General features: G+C 40.2%; 1 protein-coding gene across 2 annotated transcripts; it reads right to left on the reverse strand.

Annotated features, from left to right (window-relative positions):
- Positions 1 to 94: 94 nt before the first annotated feature.
- Positions 95 to 21,050, reverse strand: washc5 (WASH complex subunit 5). Of its 2 annotated transcripts, none has more exons than XM_030072281.1 (29): positions 20,966 to 21,050; positions 19,963 to 20,255; positions 18,750 to 18,895; positions 18,263 to 18,347; positions 17,920 to 18,020; positions 16,643 to 16,835; positions 15,299 to 15,451; positions 15,050 to 15,163; positions 14,054 to 14,225; positions 13,576 to 13,703; positions 12,919 to 13,048; positions 12,410 to 12,522; positions 10,469 to 10,635; positions 9,775 to 9,850; positions 9,513 to 9,623; positions 8,910 to 9,050; positions 7,902 to 7,982; positions 7,277 to 7,378; positions 6,045 to 6,224; positions 5,001 to 5,125; positions 4,377 to 4,539; positions 3,639 to 3,741; positions 3,474 to 3,553; positions 3,198 to 3,301; positions 2,504 to 2,633; positions 2,257 to 2,353; positions 921 to 1,074; positions 724 to 811; positions 95 to 374 (listed from the first exon to the last, which is right to left on the reverse strand). In XM_030072281.1, exons 2-29 carry the CDS (start codon positions 20,146 to 20,148, stop codon positions 318 to 320), a joined length of 3,480 nt encoding a protein of 1,159 aa, XP_029928141.1. In that variant the 5' UTR covers positions 20,149 to 20,255; positions 20,966 to 21,050; the 3' UTR covers positions 95 to 317. The 2 variants fall into 2 exon arrangements, with proteins under 2 accessions (XP_029928141.1, XP_029928142.1); XM_030072282.1 differs by lacking the exon at positions 20,966 to 21,050 and adding an exon at positions 20,808 to 20,925.
- Positions 21,051 to 21,839: the final 789 nt, after the last annotated feature.

The following is a 21,839-nucleotide window of genomic DNA, read 5'->3' on the forward strand; positions in this document are numbered from 1 at the left end:
GTGGCAGTTGTCAGTATGCTCCACTAAAAGAAAAAAAAATCTCTCACAACTGAGAATGTGAATTTCTAGCTAAAAGAAGAGAGAAACAACGGAATATAAACATTTATATTTATTATGAATTTCTTTAGGCAATGGCACAATGGTAAACAAAGTTGGCAAGTCAAATTATAGGCAATTTTAACAGTTGTCTCTTCTAACTATGTACAGTGTAATATTAGCGCATTAAGACATTAATGGTCAAAACAATGATGTGTAAGTAAATAACTGAACAGTCAATATGAGCATACACTGCTGATGAAAAGGCTTCATCCAGGTCTTCACAGTATCGTTCTGAACTCATCAAAGATGAAACTGGGTACATGAGCTTCGGCCACCTTCAGAATAAAGATCAAACAGACAACAACTTAAATCTACACACACGATAAATATGAAAAAAAAAAAAAAAAAATCACAACAGCAGTGCCACATTTTTATCTCTTTCTTACATTAGAAATACATTAAACCACATGAACAGACAGTGATTTGAGGTGAGGAGATGTGGTATCCTTCTTGTTTATACTCATGTGTAATGCCTTTTATTTTTGTGGATATTAGGCAGAATGGCCAGGAATCCACTCCCACCATCTCCCTTGTTACTGTTAAATTTATTTCATTTTCAAAGCATCACTAAGTGTGCCGCAGTTGGTCAGTACTCGTCCAGAGCTAGTGTGAATGTGGTCTCACCTTGCGCGACAGCTTAGTGTACTTTACATAGTCTTCCAGGAACATGAGAGCTCCCACCACATCAGAGGGCATGTCAGGGATCTTCTGACTACAGAGGAATCAGATGTAAGTTTGAAAATGATTCACACTACTATTCACACCAAGTAAATTCTACACAAATCAAAGTAATCAGATCTGTGTGGTTTTTTTTTTTTTACCTGGTGCACTGTTCCATGACAGAGCGGATGAACTGACCGATGAGAGCCAGGAACTGCTCCGTGTATCTGGAGTGGAACTGCTTCAGCAGGGTGAGCAGGCCAAGGACGAGGGGAGGCCAGTCCACCGGGTCTGCAGCTTTCCTGCACGTCATACCTGCAGAAACACAAGACATCAGGAGGCTGGTGATGGGAATGTGGTTGCAGCCTTACAGAGGACACTGCACATTAAAGGAAGCCCACTCTCACATACTCTTACTGTTACATAACATAAATATATCATATCCAATGCATTTCCACAGTTATTTTGCTTCTTCATCTACTTGTATTTCAGTCAGGTCCTACCTCTCCCAGAAAAATTTTCAACAACCTCTGGAGCCAAATTCATTTTTTAAAACGTACTAAATAAATAAGTAAAAGTGAGACCTAAACAATATCATCTCGCGCTGATGCTTGGCACCATAAGAGGTACAGGAGCTGATATTTGTAAGTGGACAGTAAAATCAGGTACAAATCAGCCCAACCCCCACACTTACAAGGAGAAACAAAAAGGGGGTAAAGGAATTTTCAACAAGTCTTTACAGGGTTACTGCATACTTTTTGTAATCAAATTTATTGCGTTTGAAGATATTTTTAAGAGTTCCACAGAGAAAATGTAATACTGTTTCCAGAGCAAAACAAATGCACATTAGGGCACATTAGAGCGGATTCATGTTTGAAATCAATTTCACAATATTAGTAGGGATATTTTTCTGCATAATTTTGTATCCTCATATAACAATCATATGTAAAATCACAAAAAGTAAGAGTCGGCTATAGTTAGTCCTCCCCATTAAGACACATACATATTACAGTATGTCTACTTTCCATCCCTTTAACAGTCCATTAAATCTGTCAACTCCAGCTAGGCAGTCACCAAATTAAAAGTCTGCTCCTCTCCTTCAAGTTACATGTTGGCCATTGCAGCTCTGCCCTACAAACATTATTATCTAGATTCTAGTAACGATTATAAATAATAGAGGGCTTTGTGTGTCCTCTGAATCCCCCTGGCCAACTGCCTTCAGCTGAGCATCATCTGTACTGTTTTGTCCATATTTAAATTATTGAACCTACCATAATTAGATAGGCTTTTTTTTAAGACATTTTATGACCTTAAATTCTAAAAATCTTATTTAGGACTTTTTCAGGATCTGTGGGAAGTAAGAAGTAACTCTGATGCTGCGATGGATAAAAAGAAAACTATGTCATGGAACACTGATTTGACGAGTCACATCTGCACAACTCAGTCGCTCATCAGCAAGAGGCATACTGCAGATGCCGGAAAGAAAAAAATACCTACCCTGGTTTTTGCTGTACTGTAGTTTAGGCAGCTGAGCTATAATAAACAGGAAGTTGATGATGGGGAAGTATGGCAGGCGCTTGGTGGTGATGTAGATCTATGAGGTGCATAAACAGAAATTTGTCCAGAGAGTTACAGCCATACACACCAGAGAACACACAAGAGAGTTTACAGCAGATGAAATAGGAAATTGGATGAGGAATAAAACTGTGTGTGTCTGTGTGTGACAAGGTCCATGACTCCAAACCTTGTTGAGCGGGTTGTGGATACCGGCAGCCTCCAGGTAGGCAGTGATCTCATACAGGAGGGTGTTGTCCTCTTTAGGGTAGGGCAGAGACGGATCCTGGTAGTGGGCCTCAATGTCTGCCAGCAGAGACCTGGCAAGATCACAGTTAGTCAGTGAGGAAACAGCGTAAATGACAGATAGAGTCTGAGGGGGGAGCAAAATCAGATTCAGTCCAATAATTATGAATCAGCTAATGGTTATACATAAAATTAACATAATTTGGAAATGTGCCCTGTTTCCTCCCGAATGTACTGTAATCAGCAGCAGCCTTGTCATAAATCTGCTAATATATTTGGCAACCACACTACCAGTTATTAAGCAATTATCTGCCTCTTTGATTTCACTTGCATGTACCAAATCAGCATAGAAATTTAGAGGCCCAGAAATGTAGGCAACATTTTGAGGCAATATAGATATCAGTGACAACACAGATAACAATACATGTATACATTTGGTTTTTACTGCCCTGTGCTTTCAGTTTTGTTACTGTTGTGTTTGTTAATCCCTATCATGCATCAGGTAATACTGCCACACCTAAACTGACACAGAGATTTCAGTGGCAGAGTGTGTAACATAATGTAACGAAATGACAGAGATGTGTGTGAGGTAGTGTGTGTTTTATGGTGATTTGCACTCAAAGTGAGACCAGACTGACTTGTTGAGGTTCTCCAGGGCAGCGGCCAGGTGTTTGGAGTCAAACTTGCAGGAGTAGTTCAGCTCATTAGCAATCTGCTGTCTGAGAATCTGCATCTGACCCACCTACAACAAACATGTGCATTAGTTTAGGGTGTCTTGTCTTGATTTGAAAACAGGGAACAGAGAGAGGGTGAATCACATGCAACAAAGACTGTGAACTGGATTTTAACTCACAGTGTTGTCAGTGATGTTTCTTGGCTATGAGCAAGCATAAGAGAACAATTTGGACTAGTACCTTCATGATTGCCTCCAAGTACGCCCCCCAGATCTTCTGGGTTTTGGCCACAGCACTGGCATACACTTTGCTGGCATTAACTAAGGCAGAAAAACAACTTTAAAAAAATGAATTTTTCTATATGAATGAAAAGACGCTGGTGGGATTTCCTGGACGGTTACCTACCCACAATGCCCTGGACTGGGTTGGCAGCAGTAAGCATTGCCTTGAAGACGTCCACCACAGCTTTGTCCCTCAGGATGGTCTTCTGAAGCATCGTCAGGAAGTTCTGATGGGAGAAAACAGTTTGCTTGGAAGGTAAACACACTCAGTTAAACACACTGCAGGTACATGCTACACACATCATCAATATGTGATGAAAGCGAGGGCAACAACAAAGTAGCACCAAGTTCTGCTTGAAACCAAGTTGACTAGTTGTTGTACAGATGAGGCTGTCTGTGTTTTGTAATGGATGGAAATGGGACATGACAACGAGGACCTGAGGATACAGCTTTACTTGTTAAGCCCCATGATGCTAATGTGAACAGGGACAATGTAATGTCCCATTGTCTACATTTGGCCAGTTATCTCTGGACATAAGATAAACACGCAATCAAACTACAAAAATTACCCAGAAATTTTTTTTGTTTTAAAAAAAAAAAAAAAAAAACATTAAAAAATAACCATTGAAGGGTTGATTTTTTTTTTTCGGATCTTAACAGCCATTTTTTGAACAAGCCACTATGATGTATGAAGCAATCAATATGATATTGTTTGTGTTTCTGGTGGCTCCAGCATGGAAACAGAGACAAGTAAATTTTTTAAAGATGCTTACACACATACACCAGTCTTGATGGCTGTTATAAATGTGGTTGATGCAGAACTATGTTCTGAAGATTTGTTTGTATCTGGCAGACTAATGACCTGCAGCTCCTTGACAATCATGAAGCAGAGCAGACGGTCCAGTCCGTTGAGGCCGAAGGTCCCCAGGGTGTCCTGGATCTCAGAGAACAGCCTGTTGTTGGTCACCTCCTGATGGCTCTTCATGTCATACCAGGTATTCATCTGGTCGATGTAGCATGTCACCCTGGGGATGTTCAGGATGAGTAATGTTTGAAAAGAGGCTTGTAGGCACTGCAACATTTGACAGACTATAATGACCAAAGTCGACATCTCAACCAAGGTTGCTATAAGGAAAACAAATTACCCACTTTACCCCTGTGTTGTAAATCTTCATGATAGCTTATTTATCACAGCATGGACTAAACTTCTTACATTAAAATTTTACTTTATATGCCCATTCCAATGATTTGTGACCTAAAAAACAAACTCAAAAAAAAAAAAAAAAAAAAAAAAAAAAACCCACACAAAATCATGCTTTTATTTACCATGCCAATACCCATATCTGGCAATCTGCATTGTCCATAAAGCAATACCTGTCTGTGAATCAAATATCACTCACAGGATAACTAAGTCTGGAGTGAAAATGAACTGAACGTCCCTCAAACTCAAATTCAGCTCAACAGTTTTACATGCGAAGAGGCATACTTGGGATCAGTGATTCGGAGGATCTCTCTGCAGAGGCGGCCAATGAAGGTGGCAGACTCATCCACAGAGGGAAACTTGGGGATGGGGATGTGGGTGGACTGGTACACACTCTGCCAGTCCTGGATCTGGATGGACGGAAGGAAAGAAGCACTCAATCAATCAATGACAGAATGATCAACGGGCACTTTTAAAGGTCTAAGGATTTGATAGCAGCAAAAGAACAGTAAATACTGGGTTGTGGGTAAATACTAGTAATAACAAAAATGCTTTAAAAAAAAAAAAACATCAACTTACTGTTTCTATCAACAGTAGAAGAAAAAAATGAAGGACAGAACAAAAAAAATAAACAATAAAAAAATAGCTGATAAATGATAAAAAAAGATTGAAAAAAAAATACTTTATCTGAAGTGTTCACAAGGCTGACATAACACTGTCATTACCATTTCATGACAGCTGTAATAAACATTAATATTTGTGACTGAGTGCTATTTGGTCAATTATGTCACTTTTCCTGCAAAGTCAACATTGCCTGGGAAGTCACTGTCATGGTAATGTGACATTAGCCAAGGTTATGACAGTTGACATAAGTGGTCTCTCATGTCACTTTCAATGAAGATCTGATGTTTGGCACGTCATGTTTATGACAGGTTAAGATTACCAACTACCAAGGCACCACAACATGTCATAAACATGACACAGCAGGAATACTTACAGTTATTTGGTAGTGTTGCAGTACCTGACAGTCTTGTGAACACCCCTTCGAATAAAGTGTTACCCAAAAGTGCAACTGAATCTCAAAATATATTCTTAAATTATAACTCATTTTGACAGACAGGAGACAGGAGTGATTTGAACTGAACATACTGATTTAATGAAAGTACTCCTATCTTTATCGAAACGACAGCTCATTCTGCTTTTATCAAATCATTTCAGTCTTCATCAGTGTGCTCACGTGTCAGGGCATTTATCATTCGACTTGTGAAAAAGGATCAACAAGTGGGAAATTCAAATGATCCCTGCTAATCTCATTATGTCGAGTCTGACCTTGGTCCTGAGGAAGCTGTTGCACTCCTGCTCCACGTTGTAGTTAATGATGCGTGACACCTCCTCCTGCCAAATCTTGAGGCCATAGATACTGACGTAGTCCTGGATGTACTCAAATGACCTGTAGAAACCGTCCATGGTGGCTGCCATCTCCTTCAGCTTGGGCATCAACTCACTGGGCTGAGGCACAGGGAGAGTTATTTTCATTTAATTCCAGTTTTTAATTAGTGTTTTTTCTGATTCATTTCACAGGGAAAGTGGACATCGATTCAGATTATTTTAAACGTGCCACAGTGAGCCAACACAAATGTGTTACAATTACTATTATGTGTGAAATTGTAAATTGTTTATTTATGACGTGGGGCAAGGAAATCATGAGAAAAATGAGATGATTCAAGGGCATTTATGATTTTACTTCATTAGTATGGAAAGAGATTGGCATCAGCAGAGGATGCATTTTAATGGCAGAATTTTAATCTCACACTGAACTGCTGAATAAAAAAGATTTGTTGAATAAATTAATTTGAAACACTTAACCTGTTAAGTAAAATTGGAAAATGACTATGATGGCTTCATTAACAGTGAATTTAAAATTCAGTTTTCATAATTCAGATCAATTATTTATTATAATTATTATTCATTAATTACTTTGGGTGTTAAAGGGTGTTAACAGTGTACTAACACTCTAAGCAAACCACTATTTATGCGGTGCTGTTGCTCAGCTACCACCGTTTGCTTATACTGGACTGAAAGACTTGAGTGTCTGAGAGAAAAAAAAATGTGTTCCTGGGCCTCTACATGACACATCAAGAGCATGTCATCAATAACCCCTCTCCTGATAGCACAAAGCGAAGTGGAAAGCACTGTGACTCTGACTTCCATGGTGACTAATACCACTGACTAATAGCTAAAATATTGCATTTCCTGTGGAATGTTTGCACCATTGATTTTACTATTAATCCCGTAATTGGCTTTCTAGTAAACAGCTATATCATCTCACACATTTCTGGACAGCTAATGCACAACTGCTAAATCAAGATGAAGAATGGATTAACTGGATTTATTCACAACTGCGTCCTAAAATGCTGTAAATGTACAAAATATGAACAGGGATTAAACTGAAAATGTGACATTTTAAGTGATACAGTGTTCTATAATCTTTTCTGTAGGAAACAGAGTGATGAACGAATGTGATGATGAATCAAAGATACTGCAGAGGTCTGACATCTGACCTTAGCCTTGGGATTGAAGATCAATCCTTTGTGCAGAGCATAAGCCACTCTCTTCACCAGCTCTTTCCTGATGCCATCCTCGAGAAGCTGCTTAGGATCCACCTGAAGTATCACAGTGTGAGTCACACATCCATTACCGTGGCAAACACACAGGATCTGACAGGACATCACTTTCTTGAACCTCAATGCAGACTGATACTTTATGCTTGCTTAAAAATCTTGTCTGTATGTTAGCACAAAAGCGCAACTGAGTAAGTGACCATCCAATGATGATAGGATATTTTCTAATGCATTTTCTTACAGTAAAGAATAAACTAGGGCTGCAACTAACAAAGATTTTTGTTGATTAATCTGTTGATTATTTGCTCTATTAACTGGTTTATCATTTTGACTATAAAATGTTTAAAAATGTAAAAAATGCCTATTACAAGTTCCCACAGCCCATTCTGGTGTCATCAGATTGTTTCCTTATGGTGACCAGCAGACTAAAAAACCTCAAAGTTTTCGTTTTGGAACAATATAAATGAAGAAAATGTGTAACTCTTAACATTTGTGAAGTGTTTTTACTTGATAAACAACCAAAACGATTAATCAGTTATCAAAACTATATTATTATAGCATCTACCTTGATGATCCCAACCAGAGTGGTTTTCATCATCAGGATCCCCTCAGTGAAAATGGAGATGGCATGGGTGAGTTTAGCCACCTGTAATAATGGGAAGCAGAAAGAAGATGTGATGTTTGACCATCAAGACACCAGACGCAACTCACAAAATCCTATCTATCTAAAGCAAAGGATTGGTAAATAGGAGGTTAAAAACAAATCTATGTAGAGTCACCAGCAGAAAATGTATTGGAATGGTATTAATTTGAATTTGTCACTGAACCACTGAAGAAGAAAAAAATTTATTCAGAGAGTGAATTTTCAAGGCATCGTTGGAAACTGAATATAATGGCTTGAAATTGGTGTATTACTATCATTGCATTTAACTGTTTGCTGTAACTTCAAATTAATTCTTGTTCATTCAGACTCAGCTCTCTGATACACAAATAAGAAGACTTTCAAAAAGCAAACAAAGAAAGACTTAATCCAACCATCTCAGAGCATATTGGACCCACTATCAGTAGTTTCTGCTAGCCACGTTTTGGTTGGAACTCTCTACAAAACATTGCACCAAGAGCAACGGTGCGAGGTCTCGATATGGCCACAGTGGATTGTGCCAGTATGTTATTAAGTGTTGGATTTAATCTTTGCTCATTCACTTCTCATAAGTCCCCAGATGTGTGGCTCAACAAGCTCAATCTAAACAGAGAAACAGAAACACGTTAAATTCGGTTACATTCAATGATAATGGCATTAAATTTCAAGCCGAGGTGTTCAATTTTTAAGCGTGCCTTACAAATTCAATTTTGTTGCTAACACAAATCTTCATCAATACCATTCTTTCCGTAAACCCATCTACATGTAAGCTAAGGTGCATGACCAGGCAATTTGTTGCTTGGTCTGACTACTTCCTACTCAGTACAGAGTTGAGCTGATGTGAAAACAGGAGAATGTCAGGACTTTTTTTGCAAAAACTGAGGGATAATTTCTCCTTTCCAAAATGGAAAAGATAACCACAAGTTGCTTTACTTCATAGCGAGCCCCCAGCTGGGAGTAGTCCTTAAGCTTGTCCTTGTCCAGCCGCGTGGGCACCTCCATGATGTCATGGATCTGCAGCTTGATGATCTTGGCCAGAGAGGTGAACATGCTCTCTGGGATGATCTGCAGCACCTGGAAATGAAAAGGAAAAATGACCTCAGCGGGGCACAAATATCAGCCTGTGTTTGAGGGATTTTGAGATGGCAACGTGTCTGTTACATCATGTAAAAGATGAAGAATCTTGTATCCAGCCAGTGGGAGCAAATTGTTCAACACAAAGAGAAGCAGCATATGGCATACCATATTAGAAGGTAATAGCATCTTCGGGTATGTATCGACTAAGTACTTCTTTTTGGCTACAAGTGCTCAGCAGATGCTAGTACAAGCAAAAGACATGTCTCCAGCTGTTGTGCAACCACTTAACAGTAATTTTCAGTGTGCAGAGCTCATTTGCTAAAACTGATAAGGGTTTAAACCATGTTCTAGTGTATCGGTGCTACAAGAAATGTGAACGAGTGTGTCTTCTTTACTGTAAGCCATTAGAAACAGAGCCTATAAAGGCAGATCCCAGGAGGAAGCATAACCTTCACATACCTTTCTAACATAAGCTACCAACTCTCCAGAGTAGAACTGGGAAACACTCAGCAGGTCTGGACTGTTCGCCTGGTTGATTCTTAGCAAAGGAAGGTCCAAGGCAGATGCCAGCTGCTCACATAATTTAAAAAAGACAGCATTCAGCAATTTTCACCCATTACATTTATTCAAACCAAAAAAGTTTTAAGAATTTAGCACCATGACAGTCAGAGATAGTGTTTGTTGAGTGTGTGCATGTGTGTGTGTGTGTGTGTGTTATAACCTTCAGAAACGTTGCTCTGAGTTTGGTGACCATGGAGGGGTTAACTCTGATGCTCTCCTGCATTATGGATGTGAAACTGCAGATAGAGCAGAAGTCAGAGAAAGAGCACAAAAACTGCACTTGAGGAAAAGCTGTGAAAAGCTGGCAAAACAACGAAATAACAACAGGACTGCTCTGAATTAAATAAAAAGCCAAACTAACTCCAGCACTTTGGTATTCTTGTCTGCTTACAAAATAAATAGCTGACACTGCAAGCCAATCAGACTGTCTCACACCTGTCTTTGGCTGACCAAGCGAAAGACAGCCCTGCTGCTATCGGCATGCTAATGAGGAGCCTCTAAGAGAAAAAAGTTATGACTCAGTGTGAATTAGAGCCGGTGACATTATACGGAACATGCCCACCAGTTAATTAGTAATGCAGAAATCATGTAACTGAAATGTGTGATTGATGGTAAATTGCAAAATTAATTAATAATGTATTACTTTTGATTAATACTGGTTAAATTTGGGCTGTCTGATGGTTAATTTACTGTGTATGAACTATAAAAAATGGGAGTTATAAATCACCCTGGAATAGTACATTTTTGATTAATTAATGTGATTGGTGGAGTTATTAATTTACTGGGTGACTGATAGATGGATTTACTCTCTTTTCTAAGACTTGTGTACAGCCTTAATGTTTCCTGGCTTGTACCTGTCAATGATCTGCCATGCATAGGACAGGTCTCCTACTATCTGCATCGTAATGAGGACTTCCTCTTTGATATTTATGGTGCGAATCATCTGGTGGAGGAACTTCCTTGTGTCAGCCAGGAACTGACAGACCTGCAGGTTCGACTCAAGCTGGTGGAACTCCTGGACCTGCACATGAAGAGAGAAACATTTGATGTCCGTACAGCTGTACAATGCCACCTGATGTATGTGGACAAGGATGAAGCAAAAGGGCATTGAGTGTTAGCCAGTTTAGCTCTAGCCAATGGGACAAACTCGACTTACATTTTTTACAGAGACCATACTTATGTAATTTCTAATGTTACAACAGTGCGGGTGGAAAGGCTGGAGAAAACGAGGGCAGAAGACATGACATGCAACAGATATCATAAGCCATGCGTGCCTTGGTCCAGTGAGCCACTAAGCCATCCCTTGTGTGTATTCTGGTATGTCTGCTATTTATTTCATTTCATGAAAGTCAAATTTTCCCGTTTAATGGGCCACTGTGTTGCATAAATTCTGCTTAGCAGGGCTCCAGATGGAAAATGAAATGGTCGCCAATGCGCCTAACTTTTTTTTATTTTAAGACATACACAACAGCAAGCTTTAATTTTCGACTCCCTCATCTCCTGCGTCTGCCTGTCTTGCTGCACTATCCTGCTCTTCCCACAGTGACTGAAGCATACAGGGACGCACAGAAGCAACTAGCAACCTCTAAAAGATTGGAACAGATTAACAAACCGTTTCATTGCGTAGTATAATTTCAACAATGTTAAGTTTATTAACAGTGTTGAATTAAGCATTTTCAGTCATATTTTTGAAGTTTATGAAATTTTGCCCAGTGTCTTGACAAGTAATGGGCGTTATATAGTAACCTAAATTCTTAACTAATTTACATCAAGGAAGTTTGACAACTGACAGGAAAACGAAATAGCCAGCAGAGGTGGGAGTCTTGATTGTCATGATTCAATGTCATGATTCAATTCAATTTTGATTTTTGGGGGCCACAAATCAATTCAAAATTGATTCTCGATTAAAAAAAAAAAAAAAAAACAAATTAGAGGAGTTAAATTCAGGCTACTACTCCAGTGCACTGTGCACTCAAACAGGGTCTGAGTCTATTGTATGTGTAGACTGCCACTTACAGACATACAATCAAATGTAAACCTTGAATAAATGACTAAATTTACAGTTCTGAAACTTCATTCTAAACAATCTTTTGGCTCTCAGTATTAATGTAGTCTAGATTTGAGCAATGTAACTACAGTGGTTTTTGATCTAGACCTGGAATTTGTGATCTGATTCAAAATAGTTGAAGATAAGAAACACGATTCTTTCACGAATTAGTTTTTCGCACCACCCCTAATAGCCAAACAAAAAAAAAATCTTGACTTTTTGTCACTCCTTGCCTTAGTCATATAACCCTGCCTCCTCTACATGAGATGTAGACGATACCGAGACTGACTCGATCAGAGAAAGTTCTCAGGTACAGCTGTCCCAGCTGGACTCAGTCATTGCCAGATCATAGCAAAGTGAAGCTAATTGAGTCTCCGGTGCCTGCGGCTCCCCTGCCTTCAAGGCACTTTAAATAAGCTTGGCTACCGGAGCTTCCCTGGTTACATTATGAAAAGGGCCAAATGCACTGCACCTTTTCACAAGCAGGCATTAGACATTTGCAGTATTTATTATTCTACTGTTGTTATTACGTATAAGACAAGAGAGAGGAAAGAGAGAGAAATTATTCCTCTGAGGTAATAATGTCAAACCAATCAATTCAAAGTTTAACAAATTAAATCTTTCTTCAGTCAGTGTTGTTAAACATGTGTATCAATGTCATTATCTTAGAATGGCAACACTGATAGAGCATTGTCACAATTTAATGTGAATTAGCTAAACTAAGCTGACACTTTCTTATGCTCCTCACCTCGACAAGGGCCTGTATGAGCTGGACTGTCTTCCTCCCAGCAGCTGTCGAGTCTTCATAGTTTAGAGACTCAATCTGCTTAGAGATTTCCCTGAACCAGGCCTGTAAGTTCTCTGTGGAGAGTAAAATAGCAATACAATGATATGGCAATATAGTGATAGGAAAAGGAAGTGTGTTTACATATGTACTATTACACAAGCAGTGGTTGGACACAATGTCAGCATGCTTTATGACTGCTATACTTTCATTCAGCCCCTCTGTGCATGTCAATCCCTTATGTATTTTCCATTACGTTTCCAAGTCTTACCTTTTTTCTCCTGGCAGCGTCAAGCTCAAACTCATAAATATGAGCATTTGTGACTCAAGACTGCAATAAGTCATGAGGCAAGTTGTTGCTGTAACCAGCTGTTGTGGCTGTCAATGGGTATGGCAGATTGCCCTTCAGACAGAGCCACGTCCTTTCTGTCTCCATGTTCCTTTGTGTTATAGATCATGACAGCGTAACTCACCATTTTTCTCCACCCTGGTGAGGGGTTTGACCCCAGAGAAGACCTCAGCCAGCTCAGTCATTCTCTCTGATCCCTCTTTCTTGTAGCTCTCCCATTTGATCTGCTTCTCTGACAGCATCTGCTTGAACATCTGGAAGAGGGACAGCGCAGATGTAGAGTCGATGAGGAAGGATCAGTCAAATGAGTTGTGTAATCAGAACATTAAATTTGTGTCCTTTTCTAATGATGGACTAGTAAGCCATATGCTGTTCCACAGTATGCCAGCAGACAAGAGCGGACACACCTCACAAACACTGCACTTTGGAATTACTTTGACAATGATTCTAGTTTCCAGCAGGTGTCTAGAGGCAGACATGTGTTCCCCTGCTTCTGCAATCACATGTGTGAATCCACTGGCTTGTGAACAAATCCCAAATGAGCTTCTGTGCTGTGCCTCCCGTTCTCTGTTTCCCAATCCACTCCTAAAATCCAGTCATGTTTAAAAGCAGCTTGAAAAAAAAAAAACATTCCTTAGTTCATGTTCTCATTTTTGTTAAAATTCCTACACTAATAATGGCTTGCTGTTAATTCTGTATAAAACAGCTGAATATTTTAGCTGCAGCTACAGAATGATGGTGTGCCTCAATACACATTCCACCAGTGATGAGAGCCTCTCACTTCTTTGAGTGTGAACTCAAACTGAGCGGTGTCCAGAAGTAGCTGGAACAGGATCTTAGGGTTGTACTTGGAGTCATTGATCACTTGCTCTTTGATCTGACGCAGTCGTTTGTTGTTGGGGTCATAGGCTGTAAAACAGAAGATGAGTCATGATGACAAATTATCAAACAACATGTTTTCATTACTGGCATGGTCTTCTAAAGGCAATAACCACTGAGCTGGAAATGCAGGCTTATAATTGGAGTGCTAGGTCAATACACCATATGCCCTTCCAGTGAGTTTGGAAGAAGAGGACACAGTTCAAGATTACTGAGCACAGTCAGATCTGAATTTCAGACTGTTTCCAGACATTTTTGTGGGGGAAACCAAAAAATGAGTCCTTAAAAAGTTATTGACAGGTGAAAGAAAACATCACAAACATCACCGTATACCTGTCCAGCTTGTCTTCTTAAGGTGGAAATCTGCCTAATAGTCTCACCTGAGTCTGCAGTGTGCAACATCAGCCAGCGGATGGCGACATTGCAGTCCCGCAGGCAGTTGAGCAGTTTGGGAATGTTGTCGAGGACAATCTCCTCCCTGAGGAAGCCTTCCTTCAGCAGCTGCTGCACCTGAGGCTTCAGGCTCTCCATGCTAGCTGCATACCGACTTGCCTAACAGGTGGGAAAGGGGTATGACAACAAATACAGAAAAAATATATTTTATGAGGGTCACATTCACCAGTCGAGTAATTTTAACTGCCATTTTTAATGATTTACCCTTTATGAACTAATTAGCAGTTACGCATGCTAAGGGAACATTCACACAGGACCAGGCATTGCAGCAGTGCACACAGGTTTGTGCAAAGGTGTGGGCGCGTCACCACACAGCCTCTGTCCACTGTCTGCCTGCTCACACTGGCTACACGACTGGCCACCTCAGCACCATGTGGGATTCTGTTGCAGCAAAAGTTGATTCTGGCTCAACCTCTTGCCAGACGCCACAGTGTATTTTTTGCAGAACACACCTATTGTACGCACTGCCACAGCCAAAACACAGTATTCCCAGTAAAGGAATGAGATTCCTCGTATTTTTGTCATAATGCCTGATCCTGTTTGAATGCGGCCTAAAAAGTGAAATAAGTCTTTCTGAAGGGACTGTGATACACATTCTTTCAGTCTGTACAGTGAAGATAAACAAAATTGGCACAGCAAGTTGCCCATTTCTCCAGAAATTTAGTTCAGCTCCTGGGAAACCACTAACAAACAGGACTTTGTTTCACTTTGGATGCTGATCAGTCTCACTGGATACTGCGTGGACACAGCTATCAGTAACTGAGGTCAAATAGCTGGGAATTGTTTTGCTGAAAAAAAAAAATTCTTGCTAAAACGGAAAACATCTGAAATGCATTTAGACCATCTGATGCTAAAACTTTGATCACTGAAACGGTAACACATGAATCCTAAAACTGAATCTGGAGGCTCCTGGTTCATGATACCTGCTCTTTGATGTTGGCTGAGTCCAGGGTGTAGTTGAGAGCCGTTTTGGCAGCTTTGTAGGGTTCCCAGGCCTCCACCAGGTTCACCGTGATCCCCATGTAGATACTGATAACCTGCAGAACACATCATTAAGTTGGACTCTATTATTATTCTAGTATAGAGGAATTAGACTAATAGAAACAAACACATATAATGGAAACAAACACATAGAAGCAATGGTAAATCCCAGTGTATTCAAAGTGCCTCACCCAGTTGTCAGGGAAGTATTTGTCCACTATCTCCCTCATCTTGGCCTGCTGGGTGTGCAGGATGGAGGGAGTGAAGTACAGGCAGACATACAGCATGGCTGCCTGGTTAGCGAGCGCTGTGCTCCTGTGCTCTGGCAGTGGGTAGGCAGATACCTGGTGGACAGGAGGAGAAATGTGCTTTTTAAACATTTGTGGGTGTATTCTGGTGGCTCAGCAGGCAAAGGCTGTATAGACACAATGTTCTGTGTTTGATCTGTCCTGTCTCCCATTTAAACTGTCCAATTAAAGTAAAATGCAATATCTATAGATATATGTTTCTCTGTATTGAGCTTCAATAGCTTCAGTGGGATAAAAAAAAAAAAAGAAACGCAAAATAATTTATCATGCAAACAAATGCAAATATGGAAAAACATACAATACATATTTGAATGATTCCAAATATTTACATTTTACATTTCTTTAAACATATCCATTGCAAGATAAAACAAATGAGCAGATTTTTTTTCACAAATTCAAAATTTATTCAACCACTGCATTTCCCACATCTTGTCATATGTCTTAAAATGTTTACAAATACAGTCTAGGACAGTAAATATTATGTAGGCCATCATGGGCTCAGAAGCCCCGTTTATACCTGGCATAGAAAATGAGCCTTGGCTAGCTATCCTATTGTGTCTAACCTAGGGCTGCACAATTAATCGAATTTTAATCGTGATCACGATTTTGGCTGCCACGATTAAATGTGCCTGATCGTCGGCGATATTTACATTTAAAATGCGGCTCTGCTGCATATCTAATCAAGCACTTTCTCAGCCAGTAGTCAGCCAACCACCAGGGGGCGAACACATGGTTAGGGCTTCATTAAGCTGCCTAAATAACAAGCGAGCGCACCCTGCAGCGGTGTACTGTATTCAAGCACGGAACGGAGCGATCACACTAGTCAAATAATTTTATTTTTTTATTATTAAGCATTTATTCTTATTTACAGTTTCATTTTGCACTGAAAACTGTTAATATATTGTTTGTTTAAAAGTAGTGCAATAAAAATACAGATGCTTTCCCTAACATGATGAATAATCGTGATGAATAATCGTGATTACAATATTGATCAAAATTATCGTGATTAGCATTTTGGCCATAATCGTGCAGCCCTAGTCTAACCAAATAAAAATGAAAGTAAAGACACCCAAGAAGCATTTGAAATCTGCTATATTAAAAAAAGAGCTAACAGTTCTGTTGAGAATAAAAATGAGGGTCCACTGGAGAGGACAAAAGCTTTCATTTCATTTGTTCAGGAGTGGCCAAGAGCCAGTTTAAAGGTACCTTCAACCAGCAGCATCTCACCTGGTTGTAGATGTCATCTGAGCGCAGTCTCCCGATGACCATGCTGATAAAGGTCGCGCTGATGGGAACCCTCTGGAAGTAGCTCTCTGGGTAGTTGGCTGGTCGTTTGGCTCCAGGCTGGCTGGAGTAGCCGGTGCTACGCAGGAGCTTGCAGATGTCATCCAGGTTGGAGTCAGCTGAGGAACGGGCAGCACTGGACAAGACAAAGTGAAAGAATATGCCATGTTTCAAAAAGAAGAATACATTTCATATGCTTTAAATCACTGCAAACAACGGACAGTGCAAGACAATGTGTGACGGAGAATGTATCAACAACAACTGAATTCGGTTTGGACACTTACACAAGTGAGGATGTAAATCATACTAATGTACTTTAATTTCCTGGTATTAACATAGAATTTGCACAACTACCCAAAATAAAAGAAATTTTCTTACCCCAAGTGCAGAGTTTTGCTAGGAACTATTTCCTACCGAAGAACGCCGTCAAACTATCTGTCCGCCCCCAGTGAGTATAAATTAGAGGCAGATGGATAAAGTTTGTAACTGCACAAAATAGTTCTCAATAAAACTCTTCACTCCCAAGGCCAGTGAATTTTCCTGGGTATTTGTGTTTTGTTAAGAGTTATTGCTGTTGAGTTTTAACACATAATTTTTGACAGTTTGAGCTCTAAAAAACAACCAGCCCCACTGTGTTCTGGGAGACAGGGAAGACCACAGCGGTAAGTAAGTAGGTCAAGTAAGTAAGTGTCTTTTTTGTATTTTGAGTGAAATGTTCCTTTACACTCGCTAAAATGACAAAATAAGTTCTAAATGACTGACATTATGTTAGCCTTTATATTCTGCGGTGTTTAAAACCAAGGTCCAACAGTAGTGGTCAAGGTTTCTATTTCAGTTCTCAGTGCTTGTGTGTGTGTGTGTGTGTGTGTGTGTGTGTGTGTGTTTCAGTGCACAACAAAATCATGTGATAAAATCATATGACTACAAACTGATAAGATGTTCACATGCCGTTTCATTGTGAGTGTGTTTAGATGACATTTCCGAACACGACACAGGACTCATGGGGAAATATTAAGTTGTGTTCTTTAACAAGAAAAAAGATCTTGCACATCTTTGCTTACTTGCCCTTACAACAAGCTAATGCATGAACAAGTTAAGTGAGTGAGTCAACTTTGCAATGAGAGTGTCGTCTAGTGAATGAGTCAATTACAGGTGAATAAAGTGTGTGAGTCAGTAAGGGAAGGTTTCTGTGTATGTGGCTGCATGAGTCACAAGCCTACCTGTATCTATAGTAGGAAACTAGCATCCTCTCTCTGACCTCCCCCTCAATCTTCTGGTCTATAACCAGCAGCATGACTCCATACAGGTACAGAGCCTCACACTACGGAAGAAAACACAACATTTGAAAATGAATGCATAATTAAAGCCAGTTCAGTTGCATAGTGTATAATCAAAAGGGCTGGGTAATGCATGAAATATAATCTGCTGCAAATGATATTAACTCATCAGAAACAAATTTATAAAGGAGGTCATGTTGATCTATTCCTGTATTGGTACAAAAATAAAAACTGTTTTGTGTGTGTGTGTGTGTGTGTGTGTGTGTCTGTCTGTTTATGTACTCACTAAGAGCTGCTTTCCATCCTCATTGAGAAGCACAGTCTCCAGGGTCTGCTGAATATAAACACCCTCATGTAGGTCATCCAAATATCTGCAGAGAGGAAGAAATCCTATCAGATCCTCTTGTGATAAAGAGTCCCTGTCAAGTTTTGCGGACTGAATATCCTCTTTCTGCAGGCTGGATACCATCTTGGTAAAGGCAGACATGGCAATGACAAAGTAACAGAGGTTAAACAAACCGAGGGAAAGAGCATGTCATGGAGGGGAGATGAAAGGAAAGATGAGCTGTATCTTGAACATAAAAGTGAGCCTTAGAGCAGCAGCACATCAACACAGAGTCAGGAATTGGGCTGTGATCACTTTTAAGTTCAGTCCATTCTAGATGGAAACAGAAATTGTAGTTGGGTGTGTATGGGGCAACCTTGTGACAAAACCTTGTTGAATTTTACATGCTGGATGGACTGAGTGAAAGTGAAGTGCACCCATATCTCACCTGTTAAGGTCCACGATGTATTTGTGGACACTTTCGAAAGCCAGATAGAACCGTGACAGGATCTCAATGTTGTTCTCTCTGAATTCTTCATCCAAGTCCTGAAGCTCTGGTTTGGCTTCCAGCTTCCCCTCATAGTACTCTGGACCCTGGAGAGGAGGCAACATGTCAACGCTGCAGCAAGTGCAATCTACCTTTCTGAACATGTGTGCGTGGCTACTGTCAAAAAAGGGACAAGCAGTAGAGCTTTTCCACTCCCAAAGTCAAAAGCAGCATTCAGTCCCACCAAGATGCACCACAGGCCACAGGACATCATTCCTTCCTGTGGCCATCAGACTTTTTAACACCTCCCGTGGAGGGTCAGATAGCCTGAGTTAACGGACTACATAACTGCACACTGTTTCACTGTTCATTTAACCATTTACCTGTGCAATACTTTATACCTGTAGGACGTGACAACGATTAAACAGTGCAATATCCCTCTCTAAATAGGTACATTTTTTTACATTTGCTAAATTTCTTATATCTGCATTTATTGTTGTAGGATTAATCGACATATTTATACACAATGCACATGCTTTTTTTTTTTTTTTAACAAATTTATAGTGCACATATTTTTATATTTCTTATTTCTTTTCCTATTTCTTAGAATTTAATTATTCTCTTGAGAATTTGGGTAACTGCAACTGACCCAATTTCCCCTCGGGGATTAATAAAGTATGATTCTGATTTAGTGTGATCAGTTATGGAGCACTTACTCAGAGAGGTCAAAATGTGCCATAATGTTTCATTTTGTCCTGCACGGTGGGAAACCTTACAGCAGCTCTACACTGCCAAAATCAAACATGCAGTGATGTCAGTGTTTATCCAGGTGGAAAAAGAAATTATCTCCACCCAGAACTAAATAAACAATGTGGCATGACTGCATGGTAAATGAGCATGCGTCATACGCCTACTTTCATGGGCATTAGGTCAATATACACAATCACAAAATAAAGTGATGATTTTTGCATGAAGCGTTGCCCTGGCTGTAAAACCTGTAGTGCACCTGTGCAGTGTCAGTGCACCCCAATCTGCTGTTTGTTAAATTTGTGAAGGAGAGCCAAAATGAGTCACAGCTCTGACTAGCATTTCAGACTGGGCTTCGGCCCCAGGGTGAGGCTGTGACCAGCTGCCTAAACAGCTTTTGGAGCTCCTGCCCTGCTCTAATCAGTACCTTGAAGTAGCTGAAGTCACAGATGATGTCTCCATATTTCTGCTGGTCGCTCTTGTCCTTGAGCCTGAACACTGCTGGGATGAACTCAGAGAGGCGCAGCAGCTCGGCGATGATGGCATTTCCTCTGGACACTATCCTGAGGACAGCCTGGCCACACAGGTTGTTCTCAGCTAGGAAGTCCAACATAGCGGCAGCAGGAGGAAGAGGAGGAGGAGGAGGAGAAGGAAGATGATGCAGGAACAAGTCCCACCTTGATCCTGTGATTCTGCGATTGAGTTACTACCTGAACACTCCTGTTACATGAAGAAAAACGAGATGATTAGGAGTTTGATTACATACACTGATTTGCTTTTCGAGAGTTTCAATTTCCCACCAGGCATGAATCCACCCAGCTGAAGTGTCCTTGAGCAAGACACTAAACCTCGAGCAGCTGCAGGGCTGCTGTTCTGCAATAAGCTAGCTGCGCCTGACCTCTGACCTTCCTGTACATAAAAAGAACTTCCCTACAGGAAACAATTGCGTAGGACATTTCTATTATTAAACAGTAATGATATTTCACATCCGCTGAGTAAGACTGCCTGTGTGCTAAATGGGAAAACTACCCGACAAGAGATGATATATTTAAACTTAACGGTGCAGCTAGGCTATAACTGATTTTAAACCTCACAAGGCTTAGTGTAGTCATTTTAAGGCTCCTAATATAGATAATGTGCTCCGTGACATTTTAAGACTTTATCGGCACCTACACACAGAGAGAGAGAGAAAAATAGCCCTTCGTTAAACTTGTGCCTCTTCATTGCTAGGCTAATATGAAGTTAAAAGTTAACGTTAGCATAGCAGCAAACCTGCTAGCTGCTCTCATTAGCCCTGATGCTAACTCCACATTCAAGGCTGCCGACAGCAACGCACGAGACACCTCGAGACATATCAAGATTTATATTAACTTCTGAATACCAGTTTAAATACCACTGAGTTTGCTACAAAGACAGTACAAATTACATACCGATGTGGATTTTCTTCTCTTCAATTCATGTTTACTTCCTCATGACAAACCACATGACTGTGCTGCTGGATGGGCTTGATTTTGCTCACTGAGCGCGCCGGAGGTGGGCGGTTCACACTGCTTGACAGGTGATATGACGGTAGCATATCCTTGAGTAAGAGCAGAGATTTTTTTTCATGTGGCAAAAGATAAAAGAGAGAGAGTTGTGGTGGTTAATGAAAAGGTGGGTTAACCTTTTCCTTGACCTTGGTCAGTGATTAGACTGTGACAGAGCAAACAATCAACAGCACAAAAAAAAATATTATTATTATATTTTCAGTAATCCATTATTTTCTGTTTTTGTGTTTATTGTTTTCCCCAAAATATCCTGATATCATTTCCATCTGTCTGATACTAGGCTACCCACTATGATGTGCAGCCTCCTATGAAGATAAACCATACAGATTAACGTCGGCAAAAAAGATGGATACACAATATTCCACAAAAATAAAGGTGGGTAAATTGAATTAAAGTGGGTTAACCCTCCACTGCATCCCAACTTGGAAAATCAAGCGGATCAGGAAAGCTTTCTGTAGGGGGCGACAGAGATCCACCAATATTCCCTCAGTATATCCACACTGGCACTTCAGTACACCAAGGCCCAGTGAGAATAGATTTCTGGCTCCATAAGGATAAAGTGATTTGGAGGGAGTGAGGGTGAGAATCAGCCTGAAATTAAATTAAACGAAACTATTATGGTGTGGAAACTCTTGGAAAATAAATTCTGCATGTTCCCTCTTGCCTCAACCTAGCAAATATGCCCTTTAACATCCTTTCCTTTGAAGTCTTTGAAGGGACTTGCTGGACTGTTGGATAGGCAACCAATCATCATCAA

The sequence above is a fragment of the Myripristis murdjan genome, chromosome 16, assembly GCF_902150065.1.
Source record: "Myripristis murdjan chromosome 16, fMyrMur1.1, whole genome shotgun sequence".
Taxonomy (NCBI): domain Eukaryota; kingdom Metazoa; phylum Chordata; class Actinopteri; order Holocentriformes; family Holocentridae; genus Myripristis; species Myripristis murdjan.